The following is a 20,053-nucleotide window of genomic DNA, read 5'->3' on the forward strand; positions in this document are numbered from 1 at the left end:
TTTGTTTGTTAATTCCTTCGAAGAAGTGCAGTAAGTTAGTCAGGCACGATCTTCCCCTGCAGAAACCATGTTGGCTGGTTTTCAGAAGTTCGTTTCTTTCAAAATGTTTATCGATGTTTTCTTTTATCAGTGCTTCCGCCATTTTCCCCGGAACCGAGGTCAGACTCACCGGTCTGTAGTTTCCCGGGTTACCCCTTGATCCCTTTTTAAAGATGGGCGTAACGTTGGCTATCTTCCAATCCTCCGGAATCACACCTGTTTTCAGAGATAGGTTGCAAATTTGCTGCAGTAGTTCCGCTATTTCTTCCTTTAGTTCCTTCAGAACCCTTGGATGGATTCCATCCGGACCCGACGATTTGTCAGTTTTTAGTTTTTCTATCTGCCTGCGCACATCATCAAGGCTCACTTCCATGGTTGTTAACTTTTATGCTTGATTTCCATTGAAGATTTGTTCAGGTTCCGGTATGTTGGTTGTGTCTTCGCTTGTAAATACAGACGAAAAGAACATGTTAAGTCTTTCTGCTACCTCTTTCTCTTCCTTCACCGCTCCCTTCCGGTCTCCGTCATCCAGTGTTCCCACCTCCTCCCTAGCCGGCTGTTTCCCTTTAACATATCTAAAGAACGGCTTGAAATTTTGTGCTTCCCTGGCTAGCCTCTCTTCATACTCTTTTTTGGCTTTTCGAACCACACGGTGACATTCTTTTTGATACTTTCTGTGATCTTTCCAGTTTCCCTCAGATTTGTCCTTTTTCCATTTTCTGAATGAGTTTTTCTTATTGCCTATTGCTTCCTTCACTATTTTAGTTATCCACGCTGGGTCTTTTGTTCGACTCTTGTTGCACCCTTTTCTGAATCTGGGGATGTACAGATTTTGCGCCTCGCTCACCGTGTCCTTGAAAAAGGACCAGGCATGTTCTACTGTCTGCCATTTTTTTAGAGTGTTCCTAAGTTTCTTCTTTACCATTCCCCTCATTGCTTCGTAGTTGCCCTTCCTGAAGTTAAAGGTTGTTGCTATGGTTCTCCTTCCTTTCAGTATTCCTATTTCTACCTTGAACTTGATCATATTATAATCACTGTTTCCCAATGGTCCCACTACTTCCACTTCCTTTGCAGGTTCTTTTAGCCCATTTAGGATTAGATCCAGAGTGGCATTTCCTCTCGTCGGTTCTCTAACAAGCTGCTCCATGAAGCAATCTTGTACAGCCTCCAGAAAGTCTGCCTCCCTAGCGCAACTTGAGCTTCCAAAACTCCAGTCTATCCCAGGGTAGTTGAAGTCTCCCATAATAACTGTGTTACCGCTTTTGCAATCTCGCTTCATCTCGGCTTCCATTTCTTCATCGATTTCTTAAAAATACATTAATTAATTCATACATATTGTAAGGTAAATAAAATAATACCCACCCAGATCCCCCTTAATAAATCTCTTATTATGGGAAAATGTTATTAATCATTACAAAAATCTGCTAATGGTCTCCAAATTTTCAGAAATTTACCAAAATAACCTTTCTGTGTTGCTATTGTGCACTCCATTTTATATATATGGCAAACCGAATTCCACCAAAAGTTATAACTTAATCTGTCATAATTTTTCCAGTTACATGTTATTTGTTGAATTGCTACTCCAGTTAATATGAATAAAAGTTTATTATTATGTGACGAAATTTGACTTTTTGCTCTCATTGTTGTACCAAATAAAATAGTATCATAAGTCAAGGCTACTGGATTGTCCATCATCCTATTTATTTGAGGCCAAATTGATTTCCAAAATAATAATATATATGGACAATAGAATAAAAGATGATCTAATGTCCCAGCCTCAAGATGACAGTGCCAACATTTATTAGACTTAGAGCTAATCAATCTAATAGAATATGAAGTGGTTCAGATATAAAAGCAATCTCTGAAAAAGGTGAGCTTTTAGCCTGGATTTGAGAGACAGCTTGGTGCTCTGACTCAAGTCTGTTCCAGGTAAGAACTTAAGAATTGACGCTGCTGGGTCAGACCAGTGGTCCATCGTGCCCAGCAATCTGCTCACACGGCAGCCCTGTGGTCAAAGACCAGTGCCCTACTGAGACCAGCCCTACCTGCATATGTTTCGGTTCAGCAGGAACTTGTCTAACTTTGTCTTGAATCCCTGGAGGGTGTTTTCCTCTATAACAGCCTCCGGAAGAGCGTTCCAGTTTTCCACCACTCTCTGGGTGAAGAAGAACTTCCTTACGTTTGAACGTAATCTATCCCCTTTCAACTTTAGAGAGTGCCCTCTTCTTCTCCCTACCTTGGAGAGGGTGAACAACCTGTCCTTATCTACTAAGTCTATCCCCTTCAGTACCTTGAATGTTTCAATCATGTCCCCTCTCAATCTCCTCTTTTCAAGGGAGAAGAGGCCCAGTTTTTCTGATCTCTCACTGTACGATAACTCCTCCAGCTCCTTAACCATCGGTTAGTGCAGTCCTGTTGTAGTCCCTCCTGCTGACGTCGTTGGTTCCAACATGGATTACTACAGCTGTCTCCTCCGTCTCGGCCCCTTCCAGGATCCTCTCGATTCTGTTGGTGATGTCCTTCGTTCTTGCCCCCGGGAGACATGTCACTAGACGGTCCTCTCTCCCTCCAGCTATGTGACTGTCCACTCCTCTCAGGATTGAGTCTCCCACCACGATAGCAGATCTCCCCTTCTTCAACTGTCTCTCTGGTCTCAGGTCTGTATCGGTGGTGCAGTCCTCTAGTCCCTCCTCCGGGTTCTGTCGGGTCTCCTCCTCATCTGCCTGTCCAGATTCTCCGCAAGGTCCTACTCCCATGGCGCCTGGTGGATTTTGTCGTCCGTCAGTTAGTTCCCTCCTGATGTGCTTGTGGTCCTGTGCTTCCACCATCCTGTAGGCCTCCTCGATGAACTTCTCAAGTTCCCTAACTTGTTCTGTGATGTGGTCCTCTCTGGCGGTGTCTTCCGTTGCCCAGCACTGCTCCTCTATGGTGCAGAGTCCCTCCAGTTCCTGTACTCGAACCTGCAGTCTCCCGACCTTCTTCTTCAGGCTATCCAGTTCCTGGCATTGACTGCATATGTACGCCCGCCTCCCGGAGGGGAGGTAGTCATACATATGACATTCGATGCAGTATACTGGGTAGCTCTGCTGGGCTCCTACTGCCTCCATTTCTTCTATCCTGTTCCTATGTCCCACGGTGCATATGGGTGGTGCCTGGCGCGCAGCTAGCTGAAAGAGTAGAGAGAGAGAAGAGAAGAAAAGTACCATAGTTAGATTTTTGCTGCTGGGCTGCCTGGGTTCCTTCTCAAGGCTCCTTCGCAAAGGTGCTCTCGCTAAGGCGAGTGCCTTTGCCGCTCGCCTTTGCTGCGTGCCGTTGGCTCCTCCCCTTTTAAGGGGGAGCTCCGGGTCTGCTGCCGGTGATGTCAGGGGTGGGCGGAGCTAACTCTCGCCTCAGCCCCTCACCCTCTAGCTCTCTCCTGCTCCTTCCCTTCTGCCTCCACATGTCTCCTCTGTCCTGCCTTCTGCTTCTCTCCTCAGCCCTCTCCTCCTCTGCCTGCCCCGATCTCAGAATAATCTGAAAGCAAGCTGATCTGCGAACCTTAGCCCCCCCCCCCCCCATTATATCTCCCCTCTCCAGTCTTTCCTCCAAAGTATACAGATTGAGATCTTTAAGTCTGTCCCCATATGCCTTATCACAAAGACCACACACACCATTTTAGTAGCCTTCCTCTGGATCGACTCCATGCTTTTTATATCTTTTTGAAGATGCGGCCTCCATAATTGTAAACAATATTCTAAATGAGGTCTCCTCAGAGTCTTACACAGAGGCATCAATTTTTCCTACTGGCTATACCTCTCCCTATGTTGTAATATTGATACTGAACATAAGCAGTGCCTCTGCTGGGTCAACCAGAGGTCCATCATGCCCAGCAGTCCACTCATGCGGCGGCCCATCAGATCCAGGAACTGTATAGTAATCCTCTATCTATACCCTTCTATCCCCTTTTCCTTCAAGAAATCATCCAATCCCTTCTTAAACCCCAATACCATACTCTGTCCTATCACATCCTCTGGAAGCGCATTCAAGGTGTCCACCACCCTCTGGGTAAAGAAGAATTTCCTAGCATTGGTTCTGAATCTGTCCCCTCTTAATTTTTCCGAATGCCCTCTCGTTCTTGTAGTTTTCGAAAGTTTGAAGAATCTGTCCCTCTCCACTTTCTCTATGCCCTTCATGATCTTGTAAGTCTCTATCATGTCCCCTCTAAGTCTCCATTTTTCTAGGGAAAAGAGCCCCAGTTTCTCTAATCTTTCAGCATATGAAAGGTTTTCCATACCTTTTATCAATCGTGTCGCTCTTTTCTGAACCCTCTAGAGTATCGCCATATCCTTCTTAAGGTACAATTTCAAAAAGGAAAACTGAGAAACCCATGCACCCACCATCTGCTTTACAGTTCTGCAAATGGTAAGAACACAAAAGAGGACAACAAAAAAGAACCCCCCACCCCATGTTGTCTTTTCTTAAATACTGTACTGCATAAACGGACCAAGCCAAAAAATATACTAACCCATCATCAAGGAAAAAACTGCAAAAACCTGCTTTTATACTCGCCGTAGAACGTTTGATTAAGGATTCACACCAGAATTCAAAGGAAATACAGTTGCCTAATAATAATTTCTAAAAGAAAAGCAAAAAAACAAACAAACCAGAGACCCATCCACCCACCATCTGCGTTATTGTTCTGCAAAGGGGAGAACTCAAAAGATATACCACCCCCCATCCTCTGCAAAATCAGCTTTTATACTCATGCCGGGATTCAAAGGAAGCACAGTTGCTTAATAATTTCTAAAAGGAAAGCAATAAAGTATGAGAGACCCATCCTCCCCCCCACCATCTGCAAGGAGAGAACTAGGGGGGGGGGGATATGCATACTGCCACCCCATCACTTCTAAAAATGCAAAAACAGCTTCTATACTCACCATAAAAATAGGACACACACAGGATTAACGCTTGTTATACACTTGTTTGCAAATCGCAACTGCTCGTAATGAGTAGTGCTGGATGACTAGCTAGTTTTGTGACACCACAGCTTTCACGACCGCTACAGCCACTTGTGTTGCGCGCATGCGACGTAATCATATTCTATGCTCAAACGCCCGTGTTGATTACGTTGCATTGCTTTCTAGTGACATGCGCACATTCACACCTCTTTCCTAGTATATTCTGTGCATGTGCCACTCAGTGACTCAGCGCAACTTGACGGATGTAAATTGAACAAATCCCTCCTGCTGTCCGCTGACATCATTTGCATGGGAGATTTTTGGAGAATGTCTCGCTTTTTTAAATTCGCTCTCACAACAGCTGCGTTTTTTACGCAGATTTTTGGGAATCTTGCCCTTAGTGCAAACTCCTGTCACTGATACTAATCCACTGGTCGGAGAAAATACAGTAATGAGGAAGTATAAAGATTCGATAAACAGTCAAAACTCGTTGTGTAATCCTATTTTATTGTAAACTCTTGTAAATTCCTTAAACAAATTCAAGATGCTTATCAACATTCCAATTAAGTTCATAAATAAAAACGGGACAACAAAAACGCTTCCAAGAAGCGATACTTCATTTTTTCCTCATCTTATTTTTATTTATACAATGTCATTTAAAAACTTGCCCTACCCTCGTCTCCCTTATGTCTCATACCCTTTGTAATTAAGTCTTTGTATCAATCTTTCTCCCTGATTTTTATTTATTTATTTATTTAATATAAATTGTATTTCTTACTATTGTAAACTGACCAGATACTTGTGATGGTCGGTATATCAAAATATTAATCAACTCGAAACTTCATTAATTTGGTATCAAAGTCAAATAAATAAACAATGAAATTAAACTTCATCCTTTATTTATTTATTCATTCATTCAATTTTCTATACCGTTTTCTCAGGGGAGCTGAGAACGGTTTACATGAATTTATTCAGGTACTCAAGCATTTTTCTCTCTCTGTCCTAGCGGGCTTTAGGAGTGCTAGCATGCTTACTAACCCTGTGGAGATCATAGCACATAAGAGCCCTACTGGTCCATCTAGCCCAGTATCCTGTTTCCACAGTGGCCAATCCAGGTCACAAGTACCTGGAAGACACCTAAATAGTAGCAACATTCTATGCTGCCAATCCCAGATCAAGCCACAGATTCTTCTCATGTCTGCCTCTGTAGCATTCTCACAGATCTTAGATGTAAACAAAGACAAAATCAACAAAATTCCAATGATATGGAATATGCTAACTATGGGGTGTCAGATTGACCACTTGAAGTGAAAACCACCTCAAAGGTCTGTCAATTCTTCATTCGTCCCCTATATCTTTATCATAGTAATATTTTTCATACTTTTTTTGCGTTCATTTTTTTGTTTTTTTATATACTTTTATACTTAAATGCACTTTATAACTGTTCAAAATAAGTTGTATAGTAAAAGGTAACTTAGCTTCTTTCAATTAGTTATTTAGGTCATGTTGTTTTGGATATGCTTTCTCCAGCGTTCAAAATAGAACGCTCCCCTCTGTTTTTACTTCAAGTGGTCAATCTGACACCCCATAGTTAGCATATTCCATATCACTGGAATTTTGTTATTTTGTTGCCTCTGTAGCAGACTTTTCCTCCAGGAGCTTGGCCAAACCTTTTTTAAATCCAACTATGCTAATTGCTGTTACTACATCCTCTGGCAATGAGTTCCAATGATTAAATATTTTTGAGTGAAACCCCCCCCCCCATTTCCTCCTATTTGTATTTCCATTTTACTTCATTACAAAACTGAGCTCTGCCTAAGACTATTGGGGATATATAGATTTCATGGCACGTGAAAAATTGTTGTTGGTCTTAGTCCTAAAAAGGCAAATTTGATTAAATTATCCGCTACTATTGATCAATGTGATTACTAGTATAATTCAAGAAGGTCATGACACTCTTATTTACCCCTACACCCCATCACAGTCCTGGTATCTCTCCCACCTTACCGGCATGGGGATCTTGGACAGCTCTTTGCCAATGCAGTTTTTCATAATACTCCAGAGATTCAGACTATAATTGGGTTTGTAGGGGATCCGTGTTCTCTTTTCTTTTTTTGTGTCTTCTGGAAGTAGTCGATACTGTGGAAGACAGAATCATAAAAAAGGGAACTGTATCACAGGTTTCTGTCTTCTTGATTACTGTAAACCACTTTGATTAACAAGGTTAGAAGAGTACTTAAACAACCATTATAAACAAAATAGATTAAATGCTAATCAGAAGAAACTATTCCTATCTGTCAGGGCTTGCAGTTTCTATCGATTCAACAGGTGCAAAATTGAAACCTTGCATATAATCAAAAGAAATCATCCCAACACCAACTGCTCATTTACCTGTAGCAGATCTCGGAGGACAGCAGGCCAATCATTCTCACAACTGGGTGATGTCATCCAACAGAGCCTGGTCCACATGCTGCCCAACACTCTGTCTCTTTGAGGCCCTTGGCAGCAACTCACCTCACCTATGCGGGTGCCTTCATGCCTGATGTGCGAGTGTGAGACCAGCAATCTAATGACAGCTGGAAAAAACAACTCCAATGGAGGGGGAAGAAGGAGGGCTTGTGAGAATGATTGGCCTGCTGTCTTCAGAAAACACCTGCAACAGGTCACTTTACTTTCTCCGAGGACAAGCAAGACAGATCATCTCATAATTGGAACTACTGGGCTACCAAAAAACATCATCACTAGGAAAGTGAAGGTGCAGCCTGGAACTGAAATAATGAGCCGGAAATTTGGACAATTTTAAGAAATTACTGAAAAAGTATTTGTTTTGTAATTTGAAATATGGGAACTGAAGTTTTATGATAAATGCAAGTGCTGGCCAGAGATATTTTTTGTTTGATTTGTTTATATTGTATGTGATATGATAATATTCTGTAAGTACTTTCTGGAACCCGCTTGGTATAAAGCGGGATATAAGCCAATAAACTATAAACTAGACACCAAATAGATTCTGCAAATTGGCTCTTGTATCAGGTATTTTGCTTGAGGCAGCAGTGAGAAGTTAATGTGTGGACTGAAGACCACATTGCAGCCTTGCAGATCTCTACTATAGAGGCTGACCTCAGGTGGGCTACCAACACAGCCACAACATGACTTTCTAGTCAACCCTCCCCCTGTCCTTCCTGTTTTCTCTATCAGTCACCTAGAGCTTGTACAGGTTTGTGCGACTCACAAATAGAAAAAGATGCAGGCTGCCAATAAGCACTCCCATCCTGTTTGGATTAAAAGAAAGAGCTGGGTGGATTGTCCACGGGCTGCCAAACATATGAAGTGCGGTACATGTTAATGCAAGACAATCTCAGCTTGACAGAGCTTACAATCTAAGGATTGATTGCAGGCCAAATGAGAAGTACACTTTTGCCAGGGTGGGCATGCAGTTTGGAGAACAATTGACTGGTTGAGATGGAACTCTAACATCACCTTAGGAAGGAACTTCCAGTTTGGAGAACTACTCTGTTATGATGACACTTTATGTAACGTGGATCCCTCACTGACTATTAGCTGAAGTGACCACTACCAAAATTAAAGACTTCCAGGTCAGGTATTTCAGATGACAGGAATCCAGTGGCTCAAAATGAGTTTTCATATCATCTGGGTGAAGATGATGTTGAGGTCCCATGATACAGTAGGAGGTTTGATGGGAAGCTTTGTCAATAGCAAACCTCGCATCAAGCAAACAACTAGAGGCTGTCCAGAGATGGGCTTCTTTCCACGGGTTGATGAAAAGTACTAATCGCACTGAAGGGAACCTTTAGAGTTTGTTTTCAAACTGGACTTAGAGGTGCAGAAGTGATCATTACATTTTTGTGTAGGGCAAGAGAGAATCAAGAGTCTTTCTCTCACACCAGATGGCAAATCTCCTCCACTTACACAAGTAATTCCTCTTAGTGGACTGTTTCCTGGAAGTCAGCAAGACCCTGGAGACACCCAGGAAGACATCAGAGAGTGTTAGGGAGGTAAAATTCCTAGACATCATAAATGACTGCTTCTTGGAGCAACCGACAAGAGGGGGAGCTAATTTAGATTTGGTCCTTAGTGGAATGCAGGACATAGCATGGGAAATAACTGTGTTGGGTCCGCTGATAACTGGAGTGACATCGCTAAAGAAATCTACTGTAGTGGCATTTCATTTTCGCAAGGATGACTACAATAAAATCAGGAAAATGATTAATAAGAAACTAAAAGGGTGTGGCAAAGGTCACCAATGTAAACCAGGCATGGATGTTGTTTAAAAATATAAACCAACATAAGAACATAAGCAATGCCTCTGCTGGGTCAGACCCGAGGTCCATCGTGCCCAGCAGTCCATTCACACGGCAGCCCAACAGGTCCAGGACCTGTGCAGTAATCCTCTATCTATACCCCTCTATCCCCTTTTCCAGCAGGAAATTGTCCAATCCTTTCTTGAACCCCAGTACCGTACTCTGCCCTATTACGCTCTCTGGAAGCGCATTCCAGGTGTCCACCACACGTTGGGTAAAGAAGAACTTCCTAGCATTTGTTTTGAATCTGTCCCCTTTCAGCTTTTCCGAATGCCCTCTTGTTCTTTTATTTTTCGAAAGTTTGAAGAATCTGTCCCTCTCTACTCTCTCTATGCCCTTCATGGTCTTGTAAGTCTCTATCATATCCCCTCTAAGTCTCCTCTTCTCCAGGGAAAAGAGATCCAGTTTCTCCAATCTCTCAGCATATGAAAGGTTTTCCATCCCTTTTTTTAGACGTGTCGCTCTCCTCTGAACCCTCTCAAGTAACGCCATACCATGCTTCAAACATTTACTTACAATAATGAAGCCAATTGCTTATTAAACCATTTTAATTTTAACCACAAAAATAGTATAATTTTATTTCTTTTTTTTTTTTTTTAATTTTATTTATTAAATTTTTCAATTTTTACAATAGTTGAAATTCAAGTGATATAATTATTTACTATATATCATTGTATCTATCATTAATACAACTTAATTTATAAACAGTATATATTATATATAATCAAAAGTTATATATCCCTCCCCTTTTTTCAATTAATGATTCTAAAAATTATACATATCCCACCCCTTTTCTATATAAGTATTATAATTGTGCTAAGAAATCTAATCATTAGAATAATTAGTCAATGGTTGCCAAATTTTATTGAAATTATGAAAGTTCCCATGTTGTAATGCTATTACTTTTTCCATTTTGTATATATGACAGACAGAGTTCCACCAGAACGTATAATTTAATTTGGTATAGTCTTTCCAATTTTGAGTGATTTGTTGCATGGCGACTCCTGTCAATATTAATAGTAGTTTATTATTGTTTACTGAGATCGGACTCTGAGTTCTCATTGCAGTTCCAAATAATACAGTGTCATATGAGAGTCCTACATGATTTTCTAGTAATTTGTTAATTTGGGGCCAAATCATATTCTAAAAGGCATTTACACAGGGACAAAAAAAAATTAGGTGATCTAACGTCCCTATTTCTATTTTACAATGCCAGCATCTATTGGATCTAGTATTATCTATCTTTTGCAAGCGCGTAGGGGTCCATAACACTCTATGTAATAAAAACATCCATGTTTGACTCATAGATGCTGACTTTGTAGATCTTAATCTCCAGGACCAAAATCGTGGCCATTGAGACGCAGAAATTGTCTGTCCAATCTCAATACTCCAAATATCCCTAAGACCAGTTTTTTTTTTTTAATTTAAAAATCCATATATTAATTTGTACCATTTTGCGGCTTGGTGACCCAAGAAATCCGCCTGGAAACATAAAATCTGCAGACTATATTGAGTATTAAGATTTTTCCATTCAGGGAACCCTACCTGAATGGCCTGCTTCAATTGCATCCATTTAAAATATTGTGATTTATTTAATCCAAATTTATTTTGCAATTGTGAAAAACTAAGCAGTGATCCTTCTGAAATGACATCATTTAATGTTCGTATACCTGCACTTATCCATTGTTTCCAGACGATTTTAAATCCGCCAATTTTGATCCTGGAGTTTAACCAAATAGATTGATTTAGTGATTTACAAATTGGATCTGTTGATAGGTTATTTATATATCTTAATGTTTTCCAAGTGTCTAATAATATTCTATTATCTTTGTATCTTCTAGGCATTGTTATACTAATTAAATGATCTAAATGTAATGGGAACAGGAGCCGCCATTCTAAATATAGCCAATCTGGTACATTCTCCATGAGATCTGGGAGGATCCAATACATACCCTGTCTTAGAATATAGGCTTGATGGTACCTATAAAAATTTGGAAAATTTACCCCTCCCTCCATAATTGGTCTTTGTAAGGATACTAAAGCAATTCTGGGTCTTTTCCCAAACCAAACAAATTTTGTAATAATATTATTTAATTTTTTATAAAAGGACCCCTGAAAGAATATTGGTATCATACTCATTTGATAACAAACCACAGGCAATATCATCATTTTAATTGTTTGAACTCTTCCCCACCATGAAAGATGTAAAGGATTCCATTGTTCACACATTTCTGTAATTTTTTTCAATAAAAGTTTTTCATTTTCTTTGACTGTATCATCAATTGTATTTTTGATCATAATTCCTAAATATTTTAATCCTTCCTCTTTCCAAATAAATGAATATGAATCAAATAATCCTTTGGTGCAGTGAACATTAATTGGAAGAATTTCTGATTTACTCCAATTAATTTTATATCCAGAGAATTTTCCAAATTCCTCTAGAAGATTAAGTAAATTTGGAATAGTAATCCCCGGTTCTCTCAAATATAATAAGATATCATCTGCATATGCAGAAAGTTTATATTCCCAGTAAGAAAATGGGATTCCTCTCATCTCCTTAGTTTGATTAATTGCAATTAACAAGGGTTCTAGAACAATATCAAAAAGTAAGGGAGACAAAGGACATCCTTGTCTAACTCCCCTTTGCAAATTAAATTTATCTGATAAATTGTTATTTATATATAATCTTGCACCAGGAGAGCTATACAATGTCTGAATCATTTTAATAAAACCGGGTCCTATTCCAAACCATTCTAGAGATTGATACATAAATTTCCATTCTACTCTATCAAATGCTTTTTCTGCATCCAGAGATAGCATAAAAGTTGGCTCATTCATATTTTTTGCTAAATTTAAAGAGTGAAATGCTAATCTGGTGTTATGTGATGAGTGTCTTTTAGCAATAAATCCTGTTTGATGTACATCAATAATGAAAGGAAGAGCTTTTGCCAATCTTATTGCTAGTACTTTAGAAATTAATTTACCATCTACATTTAATAAGGAAATAGGCCTGTAATTTGAAACCAAGGTAGGATCTTTGTTTGGTTTTGGTAAGACAATAATTAATGAATCAGCCATAGTACCTGATATATTTCCATTATTCATTTGATATTGATACAATTTTAATAGATATGGTAAAATAATGTTTTGAAATGATTTATAAAATTCAACCGTATAACCATCACCACCCGGAGCGTATCCAACTCTAAGAGACTTCAATGCTGATTCTATTTCTTTTAAAGATATAGGTTCTTCTAAACTTCTTTTTATATGATCTGGAACATTTGGTCCAATAAATGAATTTAAAAATTTTTGTCCATCTTGTTCTTTATTTTCATAAGATTCAGAAGAATATAAATCTTTATAAAAATCAAGAAACTGTCTTAAAATGTCTTTATTGTTAGTGTGTGTATTACCTTGTATATCTTTAATTGCAATAATCTTGGATTTTCTTTTTTTTGCTTTAAGGAAATTTGCCAATAATTTTCCAGCTTTATTTGAATTTCCTTAAAATTGAACTTGTCTATTAAATAAATCTTTTCTCACAAATTGCGAAGAAATCTCATTATATTTAACTTTTAATTTTAATAAATCTTGTAATGTTTTATTTTCCCACTTTTCAATTAATTTATTTTCTAATAATTTAATTTGTTTTCCTAATTCAAGAAACTGTTTTTTATGTTGTTTATTAATATATGCTGAATATGAAATAATATTCCCTCTCATTGTTGCTTTAAAAGCGTCCCATAAAATCTCAGCATTAATATTATCCGAATCATTAATTTGAAAAAATTCTTGTATTTTTAATTTAAATTCTTCAAGAAAATTTGAATCCGCTAGAAAAGTATTATTAAATCTCCAAATTGAATTGAAATGTTCAATATCATAATTTTGAAGATTAATCCACACACCAGCATGATCCGAAATTATAATAGGATCTATAACTGCTTTTAACACACGCTGCGCTAGGTTATTAGAAACAAATATATAATCAATTCGTGAAAAGGATTTGTGGACCTGAGAACAAAAAGAAAATTCCTGATCATTAAAATGAAGAATACGCCATATATCTACTAAATCACAAGATTGAATCAAATTATCTAAGCCTAATGATTTCATAATTCTACTTGGTTTTTTATCCAAAATTGGATCCATTACAGCATTGAAATCTCCTGCTACTATTAAATTAGATGTAGCCAGTGGTAAAAGTAACTGTTGAATTTGTTTGAAAAATTCCATTTGATTCGTATTAGGAGCATATAAATTGAATAAATTCATGGTTGTATTTCCCAGATCCATTTCGACATGCACCCATCTACCTAAGGAGTCATAATTTATTAATTTGAAATTTGCATTGCATTTTTTGTTTATCAGAATAGCCTCTCCAGCTTTTTTCTTTAAAGCCGGTGCAAATAAACATTTAGAAATCCAACCCCCAGATAATTTTTTAGATTCAATTTCAGAAAGATGGGTCTCTTGTATGAAGTAGATATCCGCATTTTGATTTTTAAGGAACGATAATATTTTCTTTTTCTTAATAGGATGATTTAAACCATTGACATTCATAGAATAAATTTTTATATCCATCTTATTTATCATTAAATTTTAACCAATATTCTATGATAATATACATGATTAGATCTCAGCACAATTAATATATATTGATTCCCATTCCCACCCTCTATTTTCCCTCCCGACCCTCCCACTATCAATGTTTGACCTGGAACACACATTGGTCATGCAAAACCTAAATCCCCTCCCCCAGGCAACTAATCATTCATAAAAATATTCTCTAATTCAATACATTACTTATTTCTTTACCCACCTTTATTATTCATTTAAACCTTTATTAAATCCCCTTGTATATTATAGTTCATATCAAATTTAATTTGATAAATCATATTAATCTTTTCAAGTCTTAGACATAAATAATATATTACCCCTTCAATAAATTAAATATATTTCAAATATAGTTCTCATTTCATTTATATAAATTAGATATATCTATTCCTGTATATATAATATATATAATAATAAATATTTTAGTAAATCATTTTGTATATTTGAAAATCATCATTTATAGTATCGTAATATGTATAGGTAAATATTTATATCAAAAAGATTTTATAATTAATACCTATGTTATAATAATTACCCATTCATTTAACCAAATCCAAAAAAAAATTTTTCAATTAATATTAGCAGTATTAAATATAGATGTAGTAATTCATATAAATTATAATTGGATAAATCATCTTAATATTTTCAAGTCTTAGATAAAAATAATATATTATCCCTACAATAAATTCAATATATTTTAAATATAACTCTAATTCCATATATCATATTGTAATAATAACATTTTTAAACATTATCATTTATAATAACCTAATATGTATAGGAATTAAATATCTATGTTATAATAATTTCCACACTCATTTAATCAATTCTAAAAATTTTTTTTTTTTTATCAATTAATAATAGCAGTATTAAATATATATGCAATAATTCTATAATAGTATTCAATTCAATTATAATGTAAATTTATCATATCATCCAATATATTAATAATAATTGAATCAAATTATTATAAATTTTTTTTTTTTTTAAATGGATGGAATAAAATCAAAAATTAATTTAAATCATAAAATTGAATATATTGTAATAAAATTTGAATCAAAAATTGTCATTCTTATTTTATCTTGCATTTTCTATATCCTTTCTTCAGATGAAACTTCCATTTTATTCTGATTATATGTAGACATTAGTTCCTCTTCTTTTTTCCTTCTTTATTTCCATCTTTTTTCATTAGATAAATTTGCTTTATTCTGCTTTATTATGTAGACATTGGTTCTTCTTGTGTCAAAAATTCTTTCATTTTAGCAGGATCTTGAAAATACATAGATTTATTTCCTGTAGAAATTCTCATTGTAGACGGATAGTAAAGACCATACATGTAGCCCTTTTCTTTTAATTGTTGTCTGAATGTAAGGAATTGTTTCCTTATATTTGCAGTATCTTTAGCAAAGTCAGGAACGAAAATCAGTTTAGATCCTTTATAGTTTAGGTTTTTATTTGCTTTTGCCACTTTTAAGATCTCAAATGCTTGTTGGTATCTTAATACTTTGAAGATCAGAGGTCTAGGAGCTGTCTGGTTTGTTGGTTTTCTTGTGGGGATTCTGTGGGCACGTTCTATTTCCAACGGCCATTTATGTTTTATAATCTTTATTCATTTTCTTTTGTTACAACAAGTGTTTCATATAAACTTATTAGATACTTAAATATATACACTTGATATACATACTTATCATCTTCAAGTTTAACATTTTTTAGAAAATTAATTTTATACAAATTTTATAATATTATGCAGTAAATCTAGATTTATATAATTTCTTTCGAATGTAGTATTCCCCCTCCCTCCCTCCCTCCCATTCAATCATTAATATTTCAAAACAACTTTATTATAAATTCATTCAACATTGATATAGTGTGTAAATCAGAAATAAAATCCCATCTCATTTCCCTCTAATCAATTTTTATCTTGGGAAAAGTTAATTATTCATTACAAAATTCTGTTAATGGTCTCCATATCTTTTGAAATTTATTAATATATCCTTTTTGTGTTGCTATGGTAAGTTCCATTTTATATATATGACAAACAGAATTCCACCAGAAAGTGTAATTTAATCTGTCATGATTTTTCCAATTCAATGTGATTTGTTGTACTGCTATTCCAGTTAAAATGTATAATAATTTGTTATTATTTGATGTTATTTGACTTTTTGTTCTCATTGTTGTTCCAAATAATATAGTATCATATGTCAAGGCTACTGGGTTTTCTAACATCCTATTAATTTGAGGCCAAATTGATTTCCAGAATGTTAAGATGAATGGACAAAAGAATAGAAGATGGTCTAATGTCCCAATTTCAATATGACAGTGCCAGCATCTATTAGATTTAGAGCTATCAATTCTATGTAAACGTGTAGGGGTCCATAAAGCTCTATGTAAAAGAAAAAACCAAGTTTGTCTCATAGATGCTGACACCGTACATTTTAACCTCCAAGACCAAAGTCGTGGCCATTGAGATGCACTAATTTGGTGCTTTATCTCAATGCTCCAAATGTCTCTAAGACCATTTTTTGGTTTTTTATTTATATATCCAGATATTAATTTATACCACTGTGCAGCTTCATGTCCTATTGAATTTATCTGGAAACACAAGAATTCCAAGCTGTGATAATTAGTAAGATTTTTCCATTCAGGGAACCCTTCTTGAATGGATTGCTTCAATTGCAACCATCTAAAATATTGTGTTTTATTAAGATCAAATTTATGTTGCAATTGTGAAAACTCCAGCATTTTACCATTTTTTATTATGTCGTCTAGAATACGAATACCTGCTGTCATCCAGTTTTTCCAGATTATTTTGAAACCGCCTATTTTGATCTTGGGGTTTAACCAAATTGTTTGAGTTGTTGATTTACTAATTGGAATAGGAGTTAGATTACTTATATATCTTAAAGTTTTCCATGTATCCATGAATATTTTATGTTCTTTGTATAGCCTTGGCATTTTGATACTAACTACATGACTAAGACGTAATGGAAACATAAGTCTCCATTCTAGCCAAAACCATTCTGGGATATTTACAGTGGGCTCTGGGAGGATCCAATACATACCTTGACGTAAAATATAGGCTTGATGATACCTATAGAAGTTGGGAAAATTTACCCCTCCCTCCGCAATTGGTCTTTGTAATGACACTAAAGCAACTCTGGGGTTTTTCCCAAGCCAAATAAACTTTGTCAATATTTTATTTAATTTTTTATAAAAAGAATTTTGGAAGAAAATTGGTATCATTCCCATTTGGTAACAGACTACAGGTAATATCATCATTTTAACAGTTTGTATTCTTCCCCACCAAGATAAGTGTAAAGGGTTCCATTGCTCACACATCTCTGTTATTTTTTGTAATAAATTTTTTTCATTAATTTTCATTGTGTCGTCTATATTTTTTGTAATCCAAATTCCAAGATATTTAATAGCATCCTCCTTCCAAACAAAAGAGAATGATTTAAATAAACCTTTTGTACAATGTATATTTAATGGAAGTACTTCTGATTTGTTCCAGTTTATTTTATATCCTGAAAATTTTCCAAATTTTTCAATTAGTTCAAGTAAATGTGGAATGGTAGATTCTGGGTTCCTCAAATATAATAATAAATCATCAGCATAAGCTGATATTTTATATTCTTTATCTGAATGAGGTATACCTTGTATCTCCTTTATTTGTTGGATTGCTAATATTAAGGGTTCTAAAACTATATCAAACAGTAAAGGAGACAAAGGACAACCTTGTCTAACTCCTCTTTGTAGATTGAATTTTTCTGAAAACATATTATTAATGTATAATCTAGCAGAAGGGAAGCTATATAATGTTTGTATCATTTGTGTGAATCCAGGACCTATACCAAACCATTCCATTGCTTGATACATAAATGTCCATTCTATTCTATCAAAAGCCTTTTCTGCATCTAAAGATACAGCAAAAGTGGGCTCGTTCATTTTCTTTGTTAAGTATAACATATGGAATGCTAGTCTAGTGTTGAGATGAATGTCTTTGAGCAACAAATCCTGTTTGAGACATACTTATAATATGTGGGAGAGCTTTAGCCAATCTTAACGCAAGGATTTTTGCTAATAATTTTCCATCTACATTTATTAAAGAGATTGGTCTATAGTTTGATACCAAAGTGGGATCTTTATTTGGCTTTGGCAAAACTATTGTTAATGATTCTGCCATAGTGCCATTTGTACAACCTTTATTAAGTTGATATTGAATAAGATTTAATAAATAGGGTAATAAAAAGTTTTGAAATGTTTTATAAAATTCAACTGTATAACCATCACCACCTGGAGCGGATCCAACTCTAAGGGATTTCAAAGCTGTTTCTAATTCTTTTAGTGATATTGGTTCTTCCATACTTCGTTTTATATGTTCAGGAACTTTTGGACCCTCTAATAAATTTAAGAATTCTAAACCTTCCTTTTCTTTATTTAAATAAGTCTCGGAAGAATAAAGAGATTTATAGAATTTTAGAAATTGTTTTAAGATTGGATCAATTTGTGTAAGTGTTTCACCATTTTCATCTTTTATAGCAATTATTTTTGTTTTCTTTTTTTTCACTTTTAGATAATTTGCCAGTATTCTTCCCGACTTATTTGAGTTTCCATAATACAGTGCCTGCTGTGCAAATAAATCTTTTCTTATCATTTTTGATGATATTTCATTGTATTTACATTTGAGTTTTAACAGTTCTTGTTGTATAGAATATTCCCATTTTTTTATTAGTTTTAATTCTAAATTTTTAATTTCTTTTTCTAAATTAGAGTATTGTTTTTTATTTTGTTTGTTAAGATAAGCCGAATAAGAAATGATTTGTCCTCTTATTGATGCTTTAAATGCATCCCATAATATTTCTCTAGAGATCTCATCTTTATCATTTACTTGAAAAAAATCTTTCATTTTTATTTGAAAATTTTCACAAAATATTGGATCAGCAAGCAATGTATTATCAAACTTCCATATTGGTCTATTTGTATTTTGATCTGTGATCTTAATTTCAATCCATACCCCACCATGATCAGATAAAATAATTGGATCAATGGCAGCTTTTGTTACTTGATGTGCTAGGTGTTTTGATATAAAAATATAATCTATTCTTGAAAAGGAATTGTGAACATGAGAACAGAATGAAAATTCCCGTCCATTAAAATGAAGTATTCGCCAAATATCTATTAAATCACAAGTTTGTATTAAATTATCTAATCCCATTGATTTCATATATCTACTTGGGTTTTTGTCCAATAGAGGATCCATAACAGCATTAAAATCCCCAGCTACTATTAGATTTGAAGTAGCCAGTGGCAATATCAGTTGTTGAAGAGTTTTAAAAAATTCATTTTGGTTCGAATTAGGGGCGTATATATTAATCAACGTCATGGTAGTATTTCCCAGATTCATTTCCACAATTATCCATCTTCCATTAATATCTGTTGCCTTTAATTTGAATGTAGCAGTACATTTTTTATTTACCAGAATAGCAACACCTGCTTTTTTCCTTGTAGCTGGTGAGAAAAAACAATGTTTGACCCAACCTCCTTGTAGTTTACTAGATTCAATATTTGAGAGGTGGGTCTCTTGTATAAAGCATAAATCCGCATTTTGCCTTTTTAAAAATAATAGAGCTTTTTTCCTTTTTATCATATGATTTAGACCATTAACATTTAAGGATATTATTTTAAGATCCATTTATGTATTTTTGATATATTTTCCTTAAAATTATATGAATTGTTTTTCTTAATTTTTTCCCCCAGTATTTAAAATATTTTTGAATGTACACTTTTTCTTTTTTTTCCCATTCTCCATTATATTTTCCCATTCCCTTCCTTCCCTTCCCTCCCTTCCCTCCCCATTTTAATATGACCACTTGGATACGCATTTTGAGGTTAGGTGTATATAACTCCTACAAGCTATTAAAATATATAACTTTATTTACTACTATTATTATTTATTTTATTTTATTTTATTTTTTTTTTTTTTTTAATTATATTTCTCCATTTAGAGATGTTTTAATTTATTTTATTCCATTATAAATTCCCAATGTATAATTTATTTTTTGAGTTTTTTATTATTATGTTTTGGTTTGTATTGTATAATAAAGTAATTGTTTTCTAACAGTAAGTTCTAAG

The 20,053-nt window shown here is 35.1% G+C and overlaps 1 protein-coding gene across 1 annotated transcript in view; it reads right to left on the reverse strand.

The window, feature by feature from the left end:
• OSBP (oxysterol binding protein) overlaps positions 1-20,053 on the reverse strand; it is an 85,788-nt gene that overhangs the window by 31,152 nt on the left and 34,583 nt on the right. The window contains exon 7 of the mRNA XM_033920969.1: positions 6,984-7,115. Coding sequence (XP_033776860.1) covers positions 6,984-7,115 — 132 coding nt within the window. The remainder of the gene's footprint in view (positions 1-6,983; positions 7,116-20,053) is intronic.

This window comes from Geotrypetes seraphini, chromosome 14 (assembly GCF_902459505.1).
Source record: "Geotrypetes seraphini chromosome 14, aGeoSer1.1, whole genome shotgun sequence".
Lineage (NCBI taxonomy): Eukaryota > Metazoa > Chordata > Amphibia > Gymnophiona > Dermophiidae > Geotrypetes > Geotrypetes seraphini.